At 43.9% G+C, this 25,648-nt stretch overlaps 1 protein-coding gene across 10 annotated transcripts in view; it reads right to left on the bottom strand.

Moving 5' to 3' along the window:
• Positions 1-25,648, bottom strand: part of LOC113020226 (RNA binding protein fox-1 homolog 3) — a 421,260-nt gene that overhangs the window by 125,436 nt on the left and 270,176 nt on the right. For 8 of the 10 annotated variants that reach the window (XM_026163999.1, XM_026164003.1, XM_026164001.1 and 5 more), the window contains one exon: positions 11,300-11,409. The exons of 1 other annotated variant lie outside the window; for it this stretch is intronic. In XM_026163999.1, coding sequence (XP_026019784.1) covers positions 11,300-11,409 — 110 coding nt within the window. Of the gene's footprint in view, positions 1-5,383; positions 5,967-11,299; positions 11,410-25,648 lie in introns of those variants that run through there. One more of the 10 variants, XM_026164007.1, reaches the window with a different exon arrangement.

Below are 25,648 nucleotides of genomic sequence, written 5' to 3' on the forward strand. Positions count from 1 at the left end.
AGCGCCTCACATTTGATGTTAAGCCCTCAAACTGTTCGGGCTGTCGGAGGTCTTGCCGGGGAGATAGAAATGTCTAAAGTTATTACAGCAGTCAGGTAAAGTGTGTGGCAACACGGTCCTGTAATGGGGGTGGAGAGTCGGCCAGCAGCTGCTAATGAAGGCGTCTCGGGGAGTACTAAAGAGCCTACGTGACACTACTTCTGATTTTCCCGTCTAAGGACACAGATCAATTAATACATTAACAAACGATCGCGAGCACTTCATCTTGCAATATGAAACCAGCGGCCTGGACTCGCTGCTCTCCCGCCCAGAATGGCTGATCAGCTCTGCCTCTTTATGCTGTCCATCACGAATTTCAACATTTCCTGCTGGTCAGGCTGCAGACGTCTCTCTGAGCATTTGCAACCAGGCCATATGCATGCACATGAAATGCATACGGGACTTCTTATATGTGCACAGAGTTGGGCCTGAAACTCCACGCTGCTTTCATCTTTTAAGGAAATCTACCTTCATATCACTTCCACCACATGCACGTCCTAATTAAAGTGAGGCTGTGGTCTTCAGGTCGGCTGGTTGATTGGATGGTCACCTGATCTTGCAATTCTGATTGGCTGGACAATTGCTGGTGTTATTTTCATTAGGAGAATTAATCCATTATTTTTGGCAGCATGAGGAATAGACTTCCTCTAAAAAGAAAAAATTGCCCAGCTGAAGGCAGACTGCGTGATCCAAACTTCATTTCTTAATCAGAGCTGGCTCAAAACTAACCGACACTGCGTTTGGCTAAAATAGATGACCGTGCGTAAACTTTGCAGCTCTTTGCATTTCACAGCTCAACCGGCAGCTTCGCGTTTCATCTAAATCCTGCTTTACTAGTCAGTTAGTGGGAGAGAAAAGTCCAAGTAGTCCATTTAAAGTAAAAACACACCTAAAAAACTGCATTAACTTCAAACCCACAGGCCAGGTTAAACTGTAAGCCTTCTGAAACCATTAATCACATTCATTAATCAAACTGGATTTCAACTGTTGCTCCGACGTTACGTGGCGTATAACAGTGCACAGCATGATGCCAAATCAGTCACAGATCAGTATGGCTAACTTTAGCGTAGCTACCAGTAGCGGCCTTTTTTCTCTGCAGGCTAGTGCCCACACGCCTCAGCGACCCATTAAAGCACTCCAGCACCCGAACACCGTAGCGTCTTAGAACCAGCAGTTTGCAGCCATTGTTCATTGCAGACTAGCAAGGGCAGCAACATTCAATCATCTCGTTGACTAGTCACTGCTAGAAAGGGTAGAACAATTTGTCTGTGCTGGACTTTTCCTCCAAAATTTGTGTTTAAGACTTCCTGCTTTGGGTTTAAATATATCTTAATATTATTATTTGGTGTGATGGTTGTTTACAGGACGCCTTAGCATCTGCAGCACATCCAGGTAAACCGAGCTAGATGTAAAACTTCCTCTTGCATTAAAACAGAAAAATGAAATCATGAAGCTCAGGAGCAAACGGATCGTGTAAAAGTAAAAGCAAATGTCTGATTTTGCTGTTATCACTTAAGGACAACAGCGACGAGCCTAGCGTGATTCAGCGTGCTATAAATACAGGCCTTTTGTGTTTATTTATAATTCATCTAGGCTAATAAGGCTGCAGGTCGAGTACACCGAGACCAATTTAGCTAATCTAGCGATAACCTGCAGTTTTATTTCCCCTCGATCGGTTGAAGAGAAGGCACAATTCAGTCAACCAAGTTGTTCTTTGGTTGAATGCAGCCCGAGATTGAACATCTGCCTAAAGGGAATGCACTCCTGCTAATGGCCACAGCTCCAGAGCCTCAAACCAGCCCCGCCGCTAGCCGCCGCGCATCGACGTCCGCTGTTGTTTGGTTCGGTTTTCTCCCCGATAAATAAAAACAAAACATTAATACAGGCCAAACACGCCGTGTGAGCAGTCTGCGGCGCACTCGAGTGCGTTGGTTGGGGAAGTCTAACGTAAACCATCGCTCCTTGGCATGCCATATATATCCAGTCTCCCCATTACCACCATCTCTACTCGACAGCAAGGGCCCTGCACTGCTAAATTATTCATCACACTGAGGGGAGGACAGAAGCATGCATGGTTTCTCCACTCCATGCCTCTTCCCTTTTTCTCTCTGTCTCTAATGCAAAGGAACAGCCGGGTGGAGAGAATGATATACAGGCCATCTTTCCATCACTGCATGGCCATTGCAGGAGATGTCGCCTCCACTTCCTCCAATTACCACAGTGGAGCTGATTTTGGGTTTCAGGTTGAACACCGTGGCAGGCCAGACGGTCGCCGGCTTGCCCGTCGCGCATATGCGGGGAATGGTGGGTGGCACCCAAGGGTCCCATGCATAACCTGGGACGTCTTTGTATACACATTCATCTATATCAGTGGGCAACAGGGAAATGTAAGCCAAAGGTAATTGCCCTGGATAAGAACATCTGCTTGGTGAATAAATATTCTAATGAGGGGAGTTTGCAGGTTCCCCAGACTGATGCACGGCTGACAGGCCTCCGGAGGGACCGCAGGTAATGCTCGCCACCTGCAGTTCAAACGGGAGCCAGTCGCACCCTCCTCTCGCAGCTAAATGCTGGCCGACTAACACAACTTCGCTTACTCCCGCGCACACACACATGAAATACACTCCAGGTATGGTATAGTAAATCATTCCCTGGATGGGATGTTGCTTTTCTCATAAGTGTTATTACACCCTGGCAGTTTCATTTTTGTGTACCCCAGAAAATGTTTTGAGTGTTTCAAATTTTACCTTTTTTTTTCTTGAGGAAACGCAAAATTCAGACAAGGTGAGAAGAAATCCATAATTCTTTAATTCCACTTCCTGGAGTGCTGTGGGAAGCCGGACTCTTTATATTTTTTTAAACTTTTAAAACACTCAGCAGTGACTCCCAATAAAGACTTGGTCCTCCAAATAATTTCCCTTAAATCCTAAAATCGTATGGTATCCTTAAAGGCCAGTGGAAACCTTTATATGATGGTGGCTCGTGTCACAACAAGGAAGTCGCTCCCGCTCCTGCACAGTGGAAATATTTAAGTCAGTCTGCATCGTCAGACGAGGTTAAGCCCACATCAGCTACATCTGCGTGAGAGCTACGAGTGGAAATTTTCTCCTGTGTAAAATATCTGTCTGCAAAATGTTTTAGAGGCTCCTGCATAAACAATAATATGCAATAATTATTTGGTGAGCTAAACACGTTTTAAAAAATTCATCTCATTTTTAAATCAGCCCAAGTTTGCTTCGTCATATTGTTTATTTTGTCCAAAGAAGAGTCAAAAAGCCGGAAATATTCCATGTCCTATGATAAAGAAGTAGGAGGAAGACAATCTCATACTTGAAAGCTGCAAACGTTAAAAACTTCTAGAAATTAGCTAATAATTTATTATCATTTGGTTATTTTTACTTGTGGTTAATTAAAAATCAGTCATTCTCATCACTTTGTTCCTTGTATGATTTTCTCGTTGTGGAAATATTGACCTCTTTTTAGGCTCTGGGTGAAAAATCATCACAAAGACATTTGGCTTCTGTGATCATTCAGAAATGCAGAGTCTTCAAAGATTTTGAAGTTTTAGAGGCAAAATGATGAAACGAGTCATGAGTCATGTATTGACTCCACGCTTTCAGCAAAATAATGTTGCTTCTCAAGTGAGCAGAAAGCGAAAGTAGTAAGATATATAACTTTAATTTAGCATAATGGATGCGCTCACAGATGCAATAGCTCCTTTACTATAAGCTCTTTTTTCTTAACACGATGAGAGTAAGCCCACTGCAGTACACGGAGCCTCATGTTACAGTGATGAGCCTGCAGGGCTGTAAACTGCCAGCACTACCGCTTCGGTCTGTTCAGCCTACATCTGCGTGTGGTCATCACTCTGACCGGCCGGAGGGGGAATACGTGATGAAACGGGAGGTGGAGATCGGTGAGCTGCTGCAGACAGTGATGAGCCTCTTTCAATAAGCATCAACACCCAGAAAACATCTCAAGGCGAAAGCTCAGAGTATCAAAGAGGCCTGTGTAGCAGCGAGGCCTCGGAAAGCACACGAGCACCGCACGCTGTGTTACGTTCTTTTAGTTATGGCATAATTTGGAAAGCATACGCCGTCCTGTCACTTCCATTCTGCTCGGAGACAAAAGGAGAGCTTCGCGTGAGGCTCGAATGTGAGCTCGCGTCACCACTTGGAGCAACTTTGGCCCCCAAACATCCTCTTTCTCCAGAAACGTGAGCTCTGAATCAATAGCCAGGGCTGTTTCATTCATAACGTGCATAGCATACTTTGCTTATTCATGTTTTGCTTCACTTCCATATTTTAAAAAAGTGGTTCGAGTAGAAAGTCATTCATAATGGAGTCATCCTTGTAAAGTAGCTTTTCCCCAAAAAGATGCACTCTCCCCAGAAATCTGAACTAGCGATCAATAGCTACACACACACAGACACACACACAGTCTGCAGGAGACATATCTCCAACTGCATCACAGCTCAGACTGTTTACAGTGGCAAGGCTGAAAATATTCATTTACTTTGTATTTCTGTGAAGGTACAAAATACAAGTTAGCAAAACTTGGGGGGATTAAAGTGATCTGCAGTGTGCATCAGTGAGAAATTTAGATTAAAAAGCAGAAGAAGAAGAAGCACAAATGCAAAAGCAGAGTGAGCGTTGGGCGGGTATTGTTGTGGTGAGAATACAAACCACCGAGGAGACAAAACCAATCTGACTAATCACACATGATCTCAAAGAGAATTAATCAGCAGCTCTGGTTAACAATCTGTAATTATCCTCATTCTGCGCTTAATGCCATTTAATTTATGAAATTCTGCCTGACTTAGATATATAGGCGAGGAAAACAACAATATCACACAAAAAGCGTTGGAAACACAGCGCAGGCGAGGAAATCACAACGTGTCCCCGAAAGACCCCGAGCGTTGTTCTCAGACGGAGGGACACCGTTTCAGCTGCATGCTGGGTAGTTTGACAATCAGGGGGGGGGGGGGGGAAGTTGACGAACTCGTGAAGGTATTGGCGTGGATAACAATCGCACCCAAACATCCGATTTCGTTTAAAGGCTGAACAAATGTGACGGGTAAACACAGGCCTCTGTAGCTTCTGGCTGCAGCAACCCAACATCAATAAAACACACGAGAGTGGAAAAACCATCAGCTCTGTTCATGCATGTGGGAGGCGCTGCACCACACACACACGCACACACGCTCAAACTCACACTGTATATAATGTAAGGGCTGCAACACGCTCTGACACATGCGCCACACACGTTCTACACGCCAACTCTGTGCATACCGGAGCGGTGTGAGCAGGAGGAGATACCCACACTTTAGTGGTGCGGTACTCACCCAAAAGTACATCATCATGGTGGAATCGGGGCAGGTGTGGGCAGCCGGGTGGAGGAGAGCGGGGCTAAGCGCTGGGACCAGTCCAGCCAGCGTGGGTGTCAAGAGGAGTCCGAACGTTTGGACAGAGAGCTTTACTGGTCCCTGTTCCACTGAGGCAGCCCTCCCTCTCAACTGTTCAATGGGGCTTGACTTGAGGTCCCCCAGCACTTCTTCTCTTTTCGTTTCTTTCTCTTGACAAGCAGCTTGTTCTTCAGTTAATTTTTAAAAGAGCCCTTTCTCTCTCCTCTTCTTCTTCCTCTTTTGAGCCAACACAAGAAAGAGGGGGGGAAAGCAGACGGGAGAAAGGAAAGAGAGCTGGGGAGGTGTTGTAACCTCTTTTTTCTTTCGACACTCTTCCACTCCACTTGCCTCTCCACACCACTCACTTCAAGACTCTCTCTCTCCGTCTCTCTCTCTCTCCCCCCTGTGCCGTCTCTTATTGGTGAATGTGAAATCAGTCGGTACGGCACCGAGGCTCAACTAGAGCAGCAGGAGCAGCAGCCTGCGCTTGACAGCTGCCTCCAGCGTTCCTCCACCGGAGCCGTGTTGCTCTGCATAGAGGAGTGCGCCGAACAAACCGGGATCCTGCAGACGGTACTGTAAAATTCAGCGTCCCGGGGAGGAGGCGGGGGGTGGAGGGGGGAGAGTTGTGAGGGAGGGGGTGGGGGGTGGGGGGAGAGCAGGAAGCTGAGAGTCGTGGTGGGGATCTCTGCAGGGAGGGGGGTGCTGTGTTGGGGATGATGCTGGTGATAGTGGAGGACTAACAGATCGCTCCCCTTTCTTCTTTTCACCGTCTGCGACTGCGATGAGTTGCATTGAAGTTGTGGCAGTTTTAGTTCATTGAAGAGAAGAAGAAGGAGGCGATGCTGAAGGAAAAAAAGACTCTCAGAGAAAACCTTAAAATATGCCACAGGCAATTGGGAGGCGCAGCCTATTTTCCACTTGTTTTCTACTTTTAGCTGCCGATAGCTCCTCTGCCTTTTATTTTCCCTCTTTTCCTCCGAACTTGCGATTTGGTGACGTTTTTGTTTCGGTGAAAAAAAAATAATTTTTTTTAAAAGCACTGTTTTTTCAGGTGGCGTTGTGGCAGATCAGAGGCCAGATGAAGTTGGTGTGAAATACCTCTGTGTGTGCCAAGCTATATTACATTACATGCTTTAGTGTGTTTTCCATCTGGCGGCTATAAAGGGGGAGGGGAACGAGGGAGAGAGAGGGAGGAGAGGAGGGAGGATTGGCTATCTTCTAGACAGCACTGTAACAATGAGCCTGCCTCAGCAATTTTCAAAACATATCATCAATACACGACTGGGAGCTCGCGCTTTTAAATATTAACCCTGTGGCAACCGGGGCAGGCTGCGGAGAGCTCAAGTGGTTTTGCGGCATCCTCTGGAGCCGGATCATCCAATAAAAGACGTCCTGGGGGATGAGCTAATTTGCTGTAGGATCCTAAAGAACATTTGCCAGTTATAGAGCACATTGGCCTAATGAACAGAACAGATATATGCAGGTTATGTTACCCATCAGTAATTGCCACATAAGGAGCCCGAGTTAGATTTGCAGCTGGCTTTGAGCGAATTGATACACAAGGGGCCTCATTCATATGGTGTAACTGTCATCTTAAATTTATCACCCGTTTTATTTTTTTCCTCCTCCTTCAGAAAAAGCACAAGTGAGCGGTGAAATATGAAATGGCACACAGGCAAAGAACCGCAATTAGTAACTTTGCAAATATTGTGATGTTTTAAGAAGCTTTTCATAAATCAAGACACGCGCCATATAATTCTTACACCACCCCCCTCCATCACATTGCACAAACCAGCATCTCCGTTGCTTTGCACGCACGCAATCTCCCCACTGGCATCACGGGATGCACATGCAAGGCTTCCATATCTTTATATATGTCCACCAGAAGTCAATGGATTTACATTAGCAATCACAGAGTGGATAACCACCCCAGTCCTCCATCAATCTCTGATGGGAAATAAAAATGAAATGCACTTCTCAGGCAACTCAGATTAAGGATCACGCTTTTATCAAATACTGAAGTCTATTTCAAGTCGTGCTCATAAATAACTGAGGGGGGAGAGAAGCAGGAAAAGAACGAGTTCGGAGGCAAAAAAGAAAAAAAAAGAGCAGGACAGGCTGGAGAGCGGGTGGGGGTGGGTGTAGGTGCAGACAGAGAGCATCGCGGTCCGGAGCTAAGGCCACTTAGGGTTGGGGAGAAAAGAATCAGAGGGCATTTAAGCATTACGTAAAGTCTGCATCTCCTGTCTAGGAATCTACGCCCGTTACCAAGGGAAGTGCAATGCAGGTAAACACGGTGTTGTTTGGGATGCTTTTCCCTTCTTCCTGTCACCTCTCTGAGTTGCATTTCTCCCATACTCCACCTACTTACAGAGCATTGGAGTGGCTTTCCCAACCATTTAGATTTCCCACCATAGTCTAGACACTCCCCAGAGACTCCGCCATCCATTATAAAGATGGAGCTTTCAAACTGAAGAGGAAGTGAAGGCCTCACACACAGAGTGTTCTGCCTAAAATGTCCGTCTGTCTCCGACCGTCGCCGGCTCGAGATCTGCCGTCTTAATATTTTATGCCGATCTCACCTCTCGTCCGTAGCGCCGCTACTTACAGAGCATCTTCTGTCGAGCCACACTCAGATCTCGTCGTTAGAAAGACACCAGAGGAGACAATGAGAGTTCTCGCTCTCATCCCTGCGAGCTCCCCGCGGGGTTCTGGGCTATAGTCGCGGCCGGCTCGCCCGAACGCTCGGACCGAGCCGGTGCGAGCCCCGAAGGAAGACGGCGGCTCCACTCTGATGCTGCCAGGCTGGTTTTCTCTAATCACACACTTCACTTTATGGAGTGACCAGTTTTACAACTTGGCGGCCAAGGATCTGCAGCTATGCTCGTTTTATCGATTTATGGGTCTCCATCAGCTCCACAGGTAGGTATTGACATTTCTATACAGCACACGTCACGTGAGGAAAGGGCGCCGGGGAAGGCCGTGCAGGCAGAAACAAGCGGCTAAACGAAGCCCTTTCTCCTCTTTATCTCTGTGTGCTGAAGAAGTTTCATATTACATTTCCATTCCCTTATTATTCTCACACTGACAGGAAGTTGCGGCACTTGCAGGGGCAGAGCACTCTGCTAATAATACTCACATGAGAGATTTTTCATATGAAAATATATTAGAATTGGTGATAAGTAGGCAAAGCTTATGTTTGGACTGTGATTTGCCATAAAGAAAAAAACGAGATATTGTGTAATGCCATCAAGACGCTCTGGCAGCCAATAAATATGCATAAAATAACAAGAAAAAAAAGACAGTGTGTTACTTAATTCTGTATCTCCAGCTTTCTGACACAGCCTGCATATTTAGCCTTGAAAATGGTAATGTTTTGCTTCCTATCCCTGGAAGATATCATTAAACATCATTTGTAAGCATACATTACCCTATACGCAGCAAATCGCCCATCTGGTGATTTTGGAACTCGCTGTCTGGAAGACAATAAATTCATTGTATGCTTTCGCATAAAGAATCCCACTAAAGTAATGCCTCCATGTAGACATACGTCGAGTACATTAAACCTAGCCGTGTGCACAGACTGTATGTCGTGTTAATAATGCAGTGTTTACATCTTGGCATTGAGCAGTCAGTACTGGCCTAGGGGTACAAACTGGCAGGGCTGTGCAGTAATTAGGAGCTGTGTGTTGGGGATGTGAAGGCTTGCCGCGTGTCATGCTGATACCACTGCTGGGCGGACCTAGTGTGTCGGCAGCGGGCACACTGAGCGCTACACAAGGCCGCGCCTTGGTGGCGCAGCCGGGAGTCGAACCTTTTACTTCAACGAGTGCTCCTGCGGGCTCAGAGCTCGGCCGCTGCTCGCCGTGCAAAGGAGCGACACGGAGGATGTTAACCTAACGACAGTGGGGATTAGGTGTCTTCACACTGCGAGCGCACCGTGTGTGGTCTGTTTGTGTTAATCCTCCAGGCCTGTTTGCATTGTGACATCAATAAGCTGCACGGATGCCACATTATGTCTGTTATACGTACATATTATATTATAATATATTATTAAATGTTTACTTTAAGCATTTGTGCACATCACCTCATTCGTGTTACATACTTGCACCTGTTATTGTTTCTTTTCACGTGATTCTGCATGACTAAATGTATTGTGGATTATTGAAGCATGTGCTTCAGCTTGTTCAGGCAGTCCACAGTAAACATCGTAGATATTAATATGGAGGCTGGTTTAGAAGCAGCTGTATGTTGGGTTAACATTTACATAATGCAACACAGTAATTCCTTTAAATCACATCTGTCTTGCAAATACCAACAAAAACTGAAACACTTGGATAGTCTGCATGGGTGCTCGTCATTGAGCGGCTTGCCCTCGAGCCTCGAAATACACCAAACCAACCTGGACGCTATGGTGGCTGTCTCCATCTTTTATGTATTTTACCATATATTCACGATGTCATGGGGTAAACTCTTCTCGGAGTCACACAGTGGTTATTTTCCATCAGCTTTCTCTTCGTGGGAGGATTTGTCGGAGAAAATGTAAATATGCTAGTAATTAAGCATCCTACTCCATTAAACTCTCGGCTTTGAAAAAGGCACCATGAAGTGACTTTTGAGCCATGAAATATTTTAATCATTTTCCTCCTTCTACTCTTTATAGCTAAGAACAACAGGCACATTTTCCTCAAAAAACAATTTCTGTTTAATTAGAAGCCAAAGCTCTGTTACCTGTGGCGTTTGATGTCCTTCTTTTTGTTACATCTTTTAAAGACTTGTTTACCAGCGTTCGCTGTGCACGCGTGCTCCAGCGTTACTTTGAATTCGCCAGCGCGTACAATATTAAATATACATTTCACTGTAAAAACTCCTGGCTCTTCTTACAGCTGCAATGAGAGTAGCTTTGCCACATGCAACACAAGCAAACCCAACAGGATTCCTAACAGCCTCTTGCATCTCCGTTTGACATTAATTGATAATCAAACAAGGCTTCACATTAGACATTTATGAGATCAGCTGAATTATCTATTTAATGTAACCCAATTATATGCAACCCTTGTGCACCAATCAACGCTAATTCCTGACTCATAAATGACAGCAACAACGACAGATTTAATCAATAATAAACATTGATGAAAACTTGCGACCTGCTTAGAAAGAGGGTAATTAACAAGAAGGGAAAGGGCTTCGTTGGATTTCATCTTTTGGAATATCGCTCTGTGATCCTTCGTGTTTATGCCGTTCACAAGAATCTCCTAAGCTCACATTCCACCATCAGCGAGATTAAGTGTAAAACAAACATTCGCTTTCCTTTTGACAATTAGGGATAGACATTTATCATGAATTCTTAATGCAAGCTTCAGCCGCTCCGGTTCTTAATTAAAACCTTGTAATTTTTATAAAATTCTTGCCGTAAAACTAAATTTCATGAATTATTTAGCCAGCCTTTTTTCAGCACTACTAGCTACACACCCAGCCAGCCAGCTGGGGAAGAACTGAATCCATAGGTGGGCTCACCTGCACTTTAAGGCCAGAGAAAACATCTTAGTTATGCCTTTTAAAAATTCTAATATGAAATGCATGTGTGTGTGTGTGTGTGTGTGTGTGTGTGTGTGTGTGTGTGTGTGTGTGTGTGTGTGTGTGTGTGTGGTGGGTTTTCCTCGCCTCCTACATCCACAGCAGAGGATTCACATCCAGGTCTTAACCTTAACTAACACATGTCAACAGAGCGGGCATCAAAAACAACATTACAAGCTTCGGGGAATTCCACACCTGTTAGATTCCACACAAGCGCGTGAAATTCTTCCAACAAAAGTGAAGGTAAGTGTGCACAGAGGGGCCTGCTGCTCTTACCAGTCTTGTAAAGAGGGGCACTCCCAAATGCCAGAGGTGATCGTTCAGCAGTCCGCTGTACACCACGTTCCCGAAGACAGCAATGCTTCCTGACTTACACAACGTGTTTCCTGCAGGGACACACAGAAACACGAGCAGGCGTCACCGAAACGGACAAGAAGCAGCAGAGGGGCGCCTCCAAAAAACACAAATAAAGCAATTCAATCGCAGGAAATCATTGCACAGGAAGAGGCATCATAGAGAATGCAACATTGATTGTTATAAATATTGATTTTGAGGTTTATTGACCTTACGTGCAGTAAGGAATACAGATAGGTGGCTTGGCTACGATCAATAAAGTTACACAATTGGGTCAAGTTGATCTACCAGCATAATATAAATAACCAAATGAGGTTTAGTATCAACAGGAAAACAGTGGGGAACATTTAATACGCCAGAAAATAACCGTGAACTGACCACCATCACATTTAAAGGATATCCTCTATAACCACTTAACTACCCCGTGTCTGTTATGGAATCAGCTCAAAAGTATGAACCCAAAATAAAACAGTTATTGCTCCTAAACCTTTGCGATTATAGTCTTGACTCGGTTCTCCCGTGAGATGTAGCACTTCAGGGACTACTATTAAAATGTCACAATAAGTGATCTGTGATAAATGCACTTCACCGAGGCACATCATTTTGGCAAAGTTTCAATGTATGATAAATTTACAGTTCTGTTTTTTGGGATCTCGAGAATAACGCGCACAAATAAAACACCGAAGCTTTCAGTTTGATGAGAAATGTGCGTTTTACCCAGATGCTACCCAAACGGGTTAATAATGGGCCTTGGTAATCTGTGTTCAGGCCGGTGCAAATTACTCGCAGAAAGTGACACAGCCATACTCTAACTTACTAAGTGCAACGCTGGCATAAAATTTGCATGTTTTTGGTGTTTAATTCAAAAACCAGGGGACTGCTGAAAAATTGATTTTCGAGGGTGCTAGTCCCGAAGTCACGTCCTGTCTTGCAAGTCTTCCGACGCAACCTCTGCAGCTCTCGCCGAGGACGTCCGTCACCTTTACTGTCTGTGATCCGAAATAAACGAGCAGCTTCTGCAGCACCCGATATTCAAATCTGCACCGTTCGAGACTCAAAGTTAAACAACGGTTAATTTGTTGGTCCCCGTGCCTACTTGTTCCTATTAAGTTTTACCATGTGCAAATACATCTTTGGTCAGCTCCGGATCCAATTTAGAAGTGGGGGGCTTATGTATGATTACAATACAAACCCTCAATATTCTCAGTTTACAGCAGGTGCACAAAAAAAAAAGCAAACAGGACACAAACACAACACACACAGTCCACCAAAGCGCCGCTCTGGCTGAGAATACAGAAACTGGATTTCAATGAGCATTATTGCATAATAGAATGGCAGTGCATCCATTGCTGACAATATAGAAAGATACATGCTAGATATGCCTACCTGTCCTGGGAGTACAGTATAAATATTGTATATATAGAATATCATTAGTATGTACTCACTGATATCCACTGATGCTCTCGTCTGAATCATTGTTAGCATGTTATAGCTGTTTCTCTCCCACCTGAGTATATGATTGGGTGATATTACAAAATGCATAAATACTAATAAACAGCAATAAACTGCAGGTTTAAATGTTAATTAATCTATTGGATGGCTAAACTCATGTCATTCCTTTTCCACTGAACAGTGTCAACCCACACTTGGACACGGAGACGTTTAATGTGCGATTAGCTTTAAACTCAAAGCGAAACTTTTTACCACACTTTTTCATGCAGTCACGAACGAGCAGGAGCTGAATACCATCATCTTCTTTCTCTGTGAATCGCCCCTCGTGCTGTTGTGTATCGTCTCAGCCGTTTTTAAAAATATATATTTTCGTATTGAACTTTGTGTGTTGTGCCATGATGTATGTGTATAATTTTGAGTTTGTTGTGTTTTGCTGATTTGTGTTCGTTTTATTGTTCTCGTTTTATTGCCCATCCAAGGATGGCCAAAGCAAATTAACTTATGCCATAAACGCTATGGTATGTATCACCGATTGCCGCTCCGCACTGGTCCCCGGACGAATGAAAATTAAACCTTCTCTTATTGATGAATCTCTTACTGTTGAATAAGTTAACTGCAAGTGAGCCCAGAGGATCCCGAATACTTCGGGGTCTATATGAGGTTTTCGTAGTTGCATAACAACAGTGGCATGCTCGGCAGACACACCAAACCGCTAGCGGACTGTCAGGTTTACTGTATCACAGAGAGCATCATCCTTCTTTATAAGTCATGTTCGGTGCCACCGAGCATCACAGTTCGCCCTCTCAAAGACGCTCTTAATTAGCTCGGTGCCAATGAGGTGCCTTCACAAACAAAAACGCACACATGCGTGGCATGCGTGCCCACACACACGGCCCCGAGAGTGTGATGTACCACACTCTGATGTCCCTATGAACGTGATGAATGCAGCTTACGGAGCAGGCGGCACAGAAAACACAGGTCTCCATTGTAATTTCTGCACAATGGAACGCTGCAAAGGCACACCAGGGGTGGAGTGAAGCAGTGCTGACAAGCAGCACATGCATTATTTAAAAACAAAAGTAAAAAATGCCCATTAAAGTGTCAGTGGTGCTTTCGGCAGTGCTGGCTTGGGCGCGGTGTGCGTATTACTGTTATTAATGGGCCAGGCGTGGGGGGCATTGCTTCGGTGTGATTGCTCTGCTGCTGTTGCTATCCGCGGTTCAAGCCTCCTCTCTTTTTTTCCCCCCATTTCTTCTCTGTATGTGTGCACGAGGAAGAGAAACAGATAAAGAGCGTGCTACAGACAGAGACGGAGAGACACCGAGAGACCCTGAGTGCACAGTCAATGAGCTCCTACAGCTAATATCATTTCACATTATTGAATGCATATTAAGGCAGAGAGACCTTGTCAGATAAATAGGAGCACCAGTGCTTATATCAAATTCTGATCTGCCTTCACGGCCATGTCTAAAAAAAAATGCTGGGAATGTAGTCAGCATATTGAAAATAAGTGCACACCATTTTTCTTTGCAGTTTAACATCAAGGGCTATACATTACCGCTACTGACACAGCAGAATGAGGTCATTGTGCATGTTGTAATTACAGCTGGGTAAACACTCTGCTCTCTGCTGCAACACTGGAAACAGAGCACTGCGAGACTGACAGAGATAAAAAAAAGAGGGCACCGACGCCGATGACTTTTAAGTGTTGGAAAATACTTGCATCAGTGGGAATAAATAAATTGAACACAATGATCACGGGTGTATGATCAATTCCAGAGTGATGCAATGCATTGAAATCAATCAGTGCACCGGCTGTAATGCGGTGCGCAAATAATACATACTCATCCCTGACCTATTCTTCTAGAACCGGTTTGTTATAGTTTTATTGATGGTGTTTATACGCAGGAGACAGAGCACATAATCAAATTTTGCATATTTGCATGTAGAAAATGTCACATAAAAGCGACAACTTAATTTTCCCCCTCACAAACTCTGCAGAACTCTATAGCCAGCGAGCGTTTGTTATTTATTTCTTTACAAAAAATGCATTCAAAGCTGCCTATTCGCGCCAGTGGACCGTCTGTATTTTCCTTCAACTTTAAGAAAAACTGAGCCTAACTAGCGACATGTTGTCTAGCTGTTCATTTTTTCCTTTTTTTGGTTATTAATCCCCTTTTTTAAGGGCTTGTCTCAGCAGTTGGGTGTTCTCTCATCTGCAGGCTTGACAGCATTGAGCCCAACCTCTGATTAATTATTAATTGTGTGATTAAAGTATGTGTTGGCGGGGGTATGCAAGTGTATGCGTGTGGCTCCGAGGGAGGGGGTAGGAGCATGCAACGTGCTTTACTGTACTTTGCATTATCTACAACTCGGAGTTTTTATTTCTTGCATTTCACAGCAAGAGATTTAACTGCAGGCATCAAATTTAATACCCAAATCACCGGGCATGTACAATACCTGCAAGAGCAGAAAAAGGGAAGGAGAAAGTATTGTTTTATTAAGTGATGCCTTGTTGAGTCTGGCTCAATATATGGAGAGTTTGCTCCACATAGATTTCAAGGCTTACGCGGCTATCAGTATTTCAGGATTGAATCTGCTTATAAATTATTCTAAATGTCAAGATTCAACCTTAAACTTGATCATTTTCAAACTTTTCTAAAGAAGAAAACACAAATGTTCACTTGGATAAAAGTGGATTCAGTTCAAATATTTATTATATTTCTCCCATATATGCAATCATGAAAATGCACCATCAGTGCATCAGAGAAGATGTATTGACAGCTCTGAAAATTTCTCCATCTTACCAAGTCTGCACTTGAGCCCTAAAGAAAATTCAAAAAATACATTTCTAGTCCATCGCAGCCCGTTTGTTCCAGAATATTCTGCAGCACAAACGAGGTTCAGCCGCGAACGTATTTGTCTCAACAAAATCAAGTTAAATGCTCAATTACAGGCCGAATGAATTAAAGAGATGAGAGGAAAGTTTGGCCAGCGTGGCTACAGTAACTGTGACTCATAATAATTAATCCGAGTTCTTCTAAAAACAAAGCTATAAGCATTTATGGGTACATTTATTTGAAAACAAAAACTGACTAATATGAAAATGCAGAGTGCTGGATCTGAAATATTTAAAGGGATTATTAGACAGCACTAAAACATTCATAAAAGACATCCCTTAGTTCCATCTTTCTTAATTGGGAGGACTTGCTTCTTCATCCTTTATGGTGTAAAGAATATGTGTAGGTTTGGGACTGTTGTTTGGGAAAAAGGCAATTAACTGTAATGATATCACCTTGGGCTTTAGAAAATTGTGATGGGCATTTTCACCATTCTCCAACACTTTATAGTGTAATGTCCATTAGGCAATAATGGAGATAATCATTAGTTGCAGCCCTGCACAGTTTAGCAAAACAAACTAGTTAGTTCACAACGTGCATTATATAAGAGAAGCGTAAGAGAGCCATCTGAGCATAACGTTGTGGTCATTCAGGTGTGTGTGTGTGTGTGTGTGTGTGTGTGTGTGTGTGTGTGTGTGTACGTGTGTGTGTACGTGTGTGTGTTGGGGGCCTTCCGTGCTCCTCTCCTGGCTTTGCCGTTGGAGGTGGGTCGCTTTAAGCATTCAAACTCCACAACGTGCAGCTCATTTCTAGCAAAGAGGCACATTGCTGCAATGCAATAAGGGAAAACAACACTTTTAATAATTCAGGCCCTGAGACCGTGAGGGGGGGGAGGCGGAGGGTGGGTGGGGGTGGGTGGAGGGAAGACGTCTTAAAGTACCGCAGAATGGCTCATTTAGCTCCTGCTACGCATTATTAAAGTTGTATCGAACCCCCTCCTGGGTCTTTCCCTAAGTTTTTTTTCATTTTCCTTTCCTCTTTCCCCTAAAGCCTGCAAGGTAACCAATAACAGCTACCAACATTTATAAACGACAGAGTATCCTGCACCTTAGAGGAGGAGGTAAACAATGGTGTAGCTCTTAATCTCTCTTTCTCCCTGTCCTCCCCGCTCACTAGTCCTCCGGTCCGGAATTTGTCAGTGCTTTATCCCGTTTGAGCCGTAATACACAGCCCTCTCTGTCCAGATTATTTTCTGCTTGAGCTCAGCCCACAATGCATAAAAAATGCGGGGAATGAACCCTGTGTGGCATCAAATTGAGTAATAAAATTGTGTTCACGGTGGCACTGATGAACGCATGATGGTACCGTTAAGGACGTGTTCAGAGGTACCGTAAATTGCCTCTGAGCCTGATGGCAGTTTCCAGAGCAAAGACGGGGAATATGAATAAAAAATACACAGGCAGAAGAAAAATGGGAGCGAGCTAAAAATGCAGATGTGCTCGTTTTTGGTTTTTTGGACGATATTAACTCCTCAAGGTCCAGTTTCCCACTCCTTCATTACAACGTGAGGAGCTGAATGTTTGATAGCGTCACACAGACTCTGTAGCCTGGCCTCGAAACAGCTTTGTGATGTTTACAGTTGGTAAAATATTAAAGCCCGCCCCCTTTCTCTGTCTTTAGGGCTGCATTATGTGTTTGTGGATCACTGTATACAAATTTTCTTCAAATCATTTGGACACAAGTGGTATTCTTCAGAAACTCTAGCAGAATAATCACATTCAGCCTTACAGAACATTGTTTTAATTTGACGTTCTTACTTTAAGGTACGTTCGATTCCATACGGGCCGAGATTAACTAAAAACCACCACTTATTAAAATCCTCTCAAATCCTCGCACGTGCCGTGCTGGTCAGCCTCTGAACGGAGCTGTTTTCTTTGTGAAAACTTGACATTTCAGAGATACTGTGCAAGGCTTTCAGCCGGCAGCAACAAATTATGATTATAATAATTTATGATTACTGCTTACATTGCACAATACAATGAAAAAAAGTAAAAGCCTATTAAAATGTCCATTTAGGATATATACACCATAAACTGCTGCAGAGGTCTTAAATCAAAGCCTGCTGTGCTGTAAGAGATGCAGAGACTGAAGGCAGGAGGTCAGGAGAGAGAGAAAGACAGGGGGTGTCAGATGTGTTATGATTGGCTGATATATTGGTCTTTTATGAGATATCAAAGTGGCCATGTCAGTGTTGTTCACGGGGTATCGGTCTGATGACCGATTTCATATTCATTGTTGCATATGATATACAACTTCTTTATAAGACACTTTGAAACTGAGCTGCTTCCAAACCAATAACAAAATCCAGAGTTTTTAAGACTAAACACTTTTTGCTTTTTTTCTTGGGTTTGACAGGAAAACTATTTGGTGTGTTTACATTAACTGTTAAGCTAGAAAGACGACCAGCTGGCCAAACAGCCACTCTGGCAAAACTGTTTGTTGTACCAGGGTGCAAACATGGTTTTATTGCTGTTGGGTTGTTTTAACATAGGAGTTGATAAGGACTTCAGCCTCAGCGCGCCACTGCAGGAACTGCAGTCTTTGGGACTTTTATTTGGCTTTATTCTTCAGTTTTTCACCCTGGAAGTTGCAGCTTTGTTTGTTGAGGACCAGTTCAGTGACTGGAATTTCCACTTGGTATTCCTGGTGCAGCCCTGTTATCTACTGTGAAACCAGAGCTGGTCTTGGCATTTATTTAATTTACTTTAAACAGTTCCTTAATATTACTTTTAAACTGTGATCCAAATCTGCCCACAAGCTTCCAAGCAAGAAAGCAATATAATATAATCAATATAATAATATTGCAATATTATTGTGCATAACCAATCAGAGTTGGAGTCTTCTTCTGGGATGTCCTTCAAGTCTTTTGTAGTTTACTGCTAGTGTAACTTTCTAACTGGTATGAAATCACGTGAGTGGCTGTGATGGACTGAATTAAATTAAGTTCAGCTATTTTATACGTCGCCAAGTCACAACAGTCACGTCAGGGCTCTTTGTACTATAAGGTAAAGACACTACAATAATGCAGAGAAACCCACCAACAATCAGACAGTCCTCCATGAGCAAACATTTGGCGACAGTGGGAAGGAAGAACCCCGTTTTAACAGAAAGAGACCTTGAGCAGAACGAGGCTGTGACAGCTGGAGGCGAGGACAGACAGCTAATAAATGCTGTGTGTAGATGTATCAGCTGAAGCATTCAATTAGCTCACTGACAGCAGGAAATACCAACTTTAAAGGGAACAAACTGTCAGGTGGAACAGATGTTTTTCCCCTGTGACAGGCTAGTTTTAGCACATTTTAAATAAAGAAAATAAAACCAATCTGTAATTTTCTAATACGAGTAATTAACACCAAAATGAAACACATAAATGATAATAAGGCTTAAAAAAAGCTGAATCGTTGCCCTGTTGACCTAGATTATGTTTTTACCACCTTATATTTAATGGTCTAAAAGCTATTTCAGATATTTTTCCATCCTGACAGATATGCAGTAAGAAGCAAATTGAATTTTTAGGAAGCACTTTTTAAATTCACAAAATCTGACAGCTACTGCTTCAGCAGGTTCAACCACCAAAGTATCTGCACCTTCATAAACACAGTTTGATGAGGTGCCTTGTACATCAAAGCAATACCAATGCAGCCAGCTAGTCATCCAGCCAGCCTGAACGTCAGAGAAACCAGTCAGCTGCTTTGTCTCCCGCTGAGTGTCAGACTCTGACGTTCCTTTGCCATCTAAGCTGACTAAACACAGACCCCGTTTTCTTCAAAGCTATGCAAATTAGCCACGTTGCTAAGTGGATTCCTCTTCTTTTTTTTCCTCTGTTGGAGAGCCGCAGGGCTGATTAGGCCCAATTTCTATCTACAGAATGTATACACACTTACATACAGTAAAAAAACTGCTGCATTACTGCCCATGGGCGATTCTTAGTGGTCCTTCCTTTCTCATAACACAGACCTGCTTTCAATGGGTCGGTTGTTGAATTTAAAGTGAAAATAATGTACGTTTCTCAGCTGAAACGAAATAAAAAAAAGGAGGTGGGAGGGAGCTCGTAAAGATCAAAGCGCAATGCAGAAAACACACAGCGGCAGTCATCTTTGACCTCAAAAAACATGGCTGCTCTTTGATTGCATTATGTACATTACATGGCAGGAAGTATGCGGAGAACTCAGCAGACCTAATGTGCTTTGGTTGGGATTTTTTTCCACGGCTTGCCATCTAATGACGGGAAAGCCGAACGCTACGGCGTGTAATATTTTATAGCTGCGGCTCCCAGCTTGAGAACTGGGACATCCACAAAGAGTGACGAGTTAAATCTGAGACACGATTTTAATCACGTAATCTGTCTTTTCCTTCATATGAAATATTAAAAAATGTAAAAAAAAAAAAATACCTGATAAAAATTAAGATACTTCGAGAATGAAAAATAATCTTTAAATTAACAATTATATGCAACCCAGTATCTGGCCTCAACAACACTCAAAAACATGGATTCAGACATACCACATGACGTAACATTAACATTAGCATAATATATTCAGCTGATTCAAAATGTAAGCCTTTATTAAGTTACCTTCAATTCCACCTTAAGGTAACTTACTCACTGTTCACTGACAAAACTGTTTTTGGGGTTAATCAGTCCGCGTATTGTAAAATTACTTCAGTATTACAACTCGCCATTGTGTAGCGCTGAGTACTTTTGCAGCGTTTGAGCCGAATCAAAGTGAGCAGGTATGTTGGAGCTGCAGATGTGAGGCAGAGGGGTAGGTGGAGATAAAAGCAGCAACTAATTATTCATAGATCCATGCATACTTAAGGATGCAAAGGTGCAGAGTTACATCTAAGCCATTAAAAAAAAACTTCTAAATATGTAATTTTTATGAACACAGACAAGTTTGTAGGAGTCTAAGCCTGCAGAAGAACAAAGGAATCACGAGCCTAAACTGCGTTTTAACCTCAACATCAAGCAGGCCACCAGCTACCAGGATTCAGATTGGGTTTATAGGCAAATCCTCAGAAACTAGTGGATACAGATTAGAAATTAACCCTGATATATTTTAGCATTAAAGACTTTCTGCTGAAAGCTTTTTCTATTTGGATCCTCCAAAGAGGCGAATATTCTATAAAAGAGACGAACGCTCTCCGATGCTACCGTAAGAGATTAAAATTAAAAAGATGTGCTTGCATCTTCATGCCAGTGTTTTGGAAAGGTCCTTTCCTTGTTGATCGTGGCAAATGATCTCTTTTTCTTCTTTGCATCCCTTTTTTTTTGAAGCTGTTCCAAAAATGGCTCATTGCTGTCTTTAATCATTCCTCATTAGTGCAAAGGCCTGTTCACTTACAGTGGAGAGATTAATAGGTCACTGGCAATGGGCACCATCCTTTGGTCCGAGCTGCGTGGGCCGGCTGAGTCGTGGGGGTTTCGGGATAGTTGGGAAAATAATTGGAAGTGGTGTTATGACCTCTCCTCTTTCTAACGAAACGCAGGGAAGACGAAGGCAAAGGCTGATGATGTGGGGAGGGGTAATTTTGGACTTATCATCATAATAATTATCATTGTTATTGGTGTAAGACGAGTGTGTCGTTGCTGTTGTGGAATCATCCTAAAAACAGAAACCCTATTTGCCAGAGTCATTTCCATTTCATCTTATCATTATCATTATCACCATTATGATTTGTCACAGCGTTTTTATCTTAATTGTTCTCAGCATCATTGTAACATACAGCCGCTAATGACAACCTCGAGATGTGGAGTGCGTGTGTGATGGGGGGGGGGTCTAAATGCAGAGCTAAATAATGCAACTACAAAACAACCAATGGAAAAATATCTGAACTGCCCAGCTGGCTTGAAATGTTCTGGAGACACAAGCGAGAGGAGAGAAACCCAAAGCTGTTTTGATGTCTCAGTCTGGATGTGCGTTGGCAACAAGCGAGGGCCTCGGGATTCCATCAGGCTATTGATCGTTACCAATGCTCAAGTCCTGCTTTACCACCCTTATAAACAATCTCTCTGTCAAGCACACTATAGGGCAACAAATGATTTTATTTCATAGATTTTCGGATTTGATGAATTATTCACTCACACTCTACCCTCGGTGCTGAAGTGGGGAGAGGCTGTTGAAACGGAAAAGACAAAGAAACTTCAACATGTATCACACACAAGCCCGTGTGCATGAACGGTTTCTGTTTCAAAAGGATTTCTTCTTCTTCTGCAGCTTTTTTTCCCCCCTTTCACCAACCCACATCAGCTCTACTTTGTCAACATCAGCTGAGTGAGAACTCCCAGGGGCTGACAAATCTCCTGTAATCTGCCAGACCTCCCCTGCATGTCCGGTGCTGTTGTTTTCCTGTATCCTTCTAAGTGTTATTGAGTCTGAAAAATTATCAATTTGGATCCGGTCCAGCACCTGTGAAAAGCACAGTATGGCTTCTTTTTTTTCTTGCCAGCGCTGTTGAATTACACCGCCTTTAGTAGCACACACTCTTGGCCCAGATGTTCAGGATAATGTGACAGTAAAACTACAAAGAAAGATGGTTACAGGCGTTAAAACCAATTTACAGCTCGGATTTTGCGACGTTTTCTATTTTGTAGGATGCTTAACTGTGGAGGTCAATTGCTGCATTTTGGTAGCGACGTCTCGTTTCGTGCACGCGTTGCGATTGTTGGCGTCCTTGGACGGTGGCCGAAGGCGTCTGTTTATTGAAGGTCTCTGGTGGCCACAGCTGGATCGCGTCGCTGGGGGAAATACTGCAGCCTATACTGGTGGAAGCTGACTGGGGTCTATAAAATATCAAAGCGGATCGATAAGTCTGACCTCATGGCGTATCCGTGCTTTGCAGGGAGGCAGGGTTAAACCCAGTCGAGAGAAAACAAACGCTTCACGACGGTGATTTGCAGATTTTCCAACAGGACGCCTTTTGATGCTTTCGCCTCTTGCAATAAAGATACATAACAATGTGGCTTCTTTGTGGCTGCAACAGCACCAGCTGGAGTCATGCTGAAATTAACTTTAATGCCATTCTCTCTTGTGTGAGAGACAGAGGCTGAATAATGTAGCAGTGGTAGCTCACTTCCTGAAAAATCTCCAAATTCACATGGGATGATGATTGTTGTATTGCACTTGGCATTTGTGTTGTATCCAGTATCAGACCAAGGCGCTCTCAATTGCACCCTGGAGGCTGGAGCTCACTAACTGAAGGGAAACCAGGTCAACTGATAGGGGAATTGTGTAGTTATCTTTATATGTGCGTGCTGCAGATACAGCGGCGCAGCTCACGCTCACAGCTCGCTACATTTTACAAAGCAATCAGGGCCCGTCATCGACACAGGGCTAAACTACAGTAATCCACTTCTTGTTTACTAATGAATCGCCATTTAGGGACGCAGCTCATTTCTTTATCGGGCTGAGGGCGGGGCCGACACTTGGGTACATTCACATGCGAGTGAGGGAGCGCAGGCGCGAGGGGCCAGCGGCAGCCTCCCAGACTTGACATCCCATCGTGCTCGCTGGGCGGCTTGCTGGCAATGCAGAGTCTGTTTGTTGTGCATCCATCAACCCCGGTGTCCTGGCCAGGAGCCGATCGATAGCCAACACAAAAGCTCATTGATGACAGACAGCTCTTGACAAACATATAGCATTTTTTCTGTCTAGTATAGCAATAATCTCCAAGGTCACTGCGAGTCATTCGACGGCGGCCGGGACGCGAGGAGCTCCTACCGAGCCTTCCGTGTCTTTTCACGCTGGGGAACAAAAACGGCCTGATGCATTTTAAGTCAGCGCTGAAAGCTCTTGGCACATTGTTAGGCAGCTGTACACAAGAAGAATGAAAGCACACATTCTTGACAAGTGGCGAAGCTGCTGTGACATGTCACTGACTGACAGCTAATGCCCCAAGGACACACGAGCAACCCGGCACTTAATACCGTAACAGAAGGCCAAATTACTGGACAATCTCGGTCAGCATGATTGCAAATAGCGGTTAATATTTTAGGAACGCTTTCATGAGAAATCTTAGTGTTCTGTTTGCCTGCTGCAAAAGTTTGTTTATGTGACAGCCCAGGAAGTTGCACAGCCACACATGCGAGCGCGCGCACACACTGAGACTACAGGTGCGTTAGGGCACAGACTTGGAGTTATAATAAGAGGGCCAGGCTCCCCCCCCCAGGCCATCCTGCCAGCTGGCCGGACTGAGCGTGAGTGATGCCCGAGTGAGGCAGCCCCATTAGGGAAGTGCTGGTGGTGAGTGCAGGATAGCTCAGGTAATTAAAGCCAAACCAAAGCAGGCAGCCGAGGCGGGGGCTCCCAGATTTATGTGGCTGAGTAATGCACATACTGAAGTCAGCTCGCCATCCAAAGGCCTCGCTCTCTTACAAACAGTCTCAAGAGGCATTAGCTTCCTCACCACTCTGATGCAGCCTATTACTCTCGCTCACTCCATCTAGTTCTTCATTGCTCCGCTGTGTGACTCACACAGAACATCAACATCTTTGACAATTACGGCTAGATTTAGATTTTCTTTGATATTATTAGTCAACCGCCGCCTCATGAAAGGCTACTCGCTGACTGGCACATTAGGCTTGATTTAGGGCATTTATTTCAACATTGTCAATGGAAAAAGCATCTAAATGTGCCTAACCTTTAGTGCATTAAAGACCCGTTAATGCATTGTTAGAAGAATAATGTCATATTAAGTAAAGAGACGCATTGCGGGAGCGTCGCGTTATCATCGGTACAAATGTACTTTGGTTTTTCTTTCCAGCATTTTTTTTTCTTTTGTTGTCATCTTTAAAAAGAATTATAAATCCTTAATGTCAGGGTTAGACCGCCAGAGTTTTGGATCATGTAGAATAAACTTTACAGGTTTTCTTCTGTCAAATATCAAACATGCAAACACTGAAAACAAATCCCACACACACACGGCAACGCGCCGCCTCACAATACAGATGTGAGCAACTGTGGAGACGGCGCTGTGAAAGCTTTCTCCGACGTGAGCAATAAAGCGAGAAGCTGGTTGGTGAGACGCGGTCAGCCTGGACTGCGCTTGTCTTTGAAATTCTGCTTGATTTGCTCTTTGTTATCACGAGTCTGTCTCTGTGATCCTGCAGACATCCACCGTAAGAAGGAAAGGACAGTTTTTAAGTCATCTTTGAAAAAAGACACTCTCGGTCTGCAGATGTCGAGGTTTGAGTACGAAGCCGAACAAGGATGAGACATTAGCAGCTGCACGTGGTTATCGCTGTATGGAATGATGGAGCTGCAATACAGCGATGATGCAGTCCCGGTTTCAGAACGGCGACATCCCTACAGCCAAAGCACGAGTGTCGAGGAAAGGGTGTAAACTGAGAACATTCAGCAGATTTGTAACGCCACACGAACATATACGATTTTTGAAGATGGGTGAGGTCCGAGAACGGGTGTGCAGTGCGAGAAAAATCAAAGGGAAGCTTATTTGAGAGCAGCTATGATCTTTGCTACACCTTGTCACTTTCTCCTGACACACATTAACGTGATGCCGAACATTTCGCAAAATGATAACAGCATGTCTGAGCAGCAGATAGATTCCTGAAGTCAACACTGTCAAGAAACTGTCAGAATAAAATCTCAAAGATGAAGCTCTCAGAGGAAAGCGACCACACTCTGTTTTGAGGTTTTTGGTCGATCACACCTGTCAGCTTGTACATTAGTTACTTATATGGGGCCTTGTTAGCCGACTGATGATGTGAACAGCTACGGGCTACCTGCTGCTGCGGATCGGCTTATTTCTGACCGGCATCGCTGATCAGATGTGCCGTAAAAACAGATCAGCTTAGATACTCAAACAGAGAGCTGAGATCAGGGGTGACTGTAAGGTAGCATACAGTAAATCCAGCCTCCTGTCAGATCACATTTCATTCCCATCTCCACAGATGGAAAGATAG

The sequence above is a fragment of the Astatotilapia calliptera genome, chromosome 4, assembly GCF_900246225.1.
Source record: "Astatotilapia calliptera chromosome 4, fAstCal1.2, whole genome shotgun sequence".
Lineage (NCBI taxonomy): Eukaryota > Metazoa > Chordata > Actinopteri > Cichliformes > Cichlidae > Astatotilapia > Astatotilapia calliptera.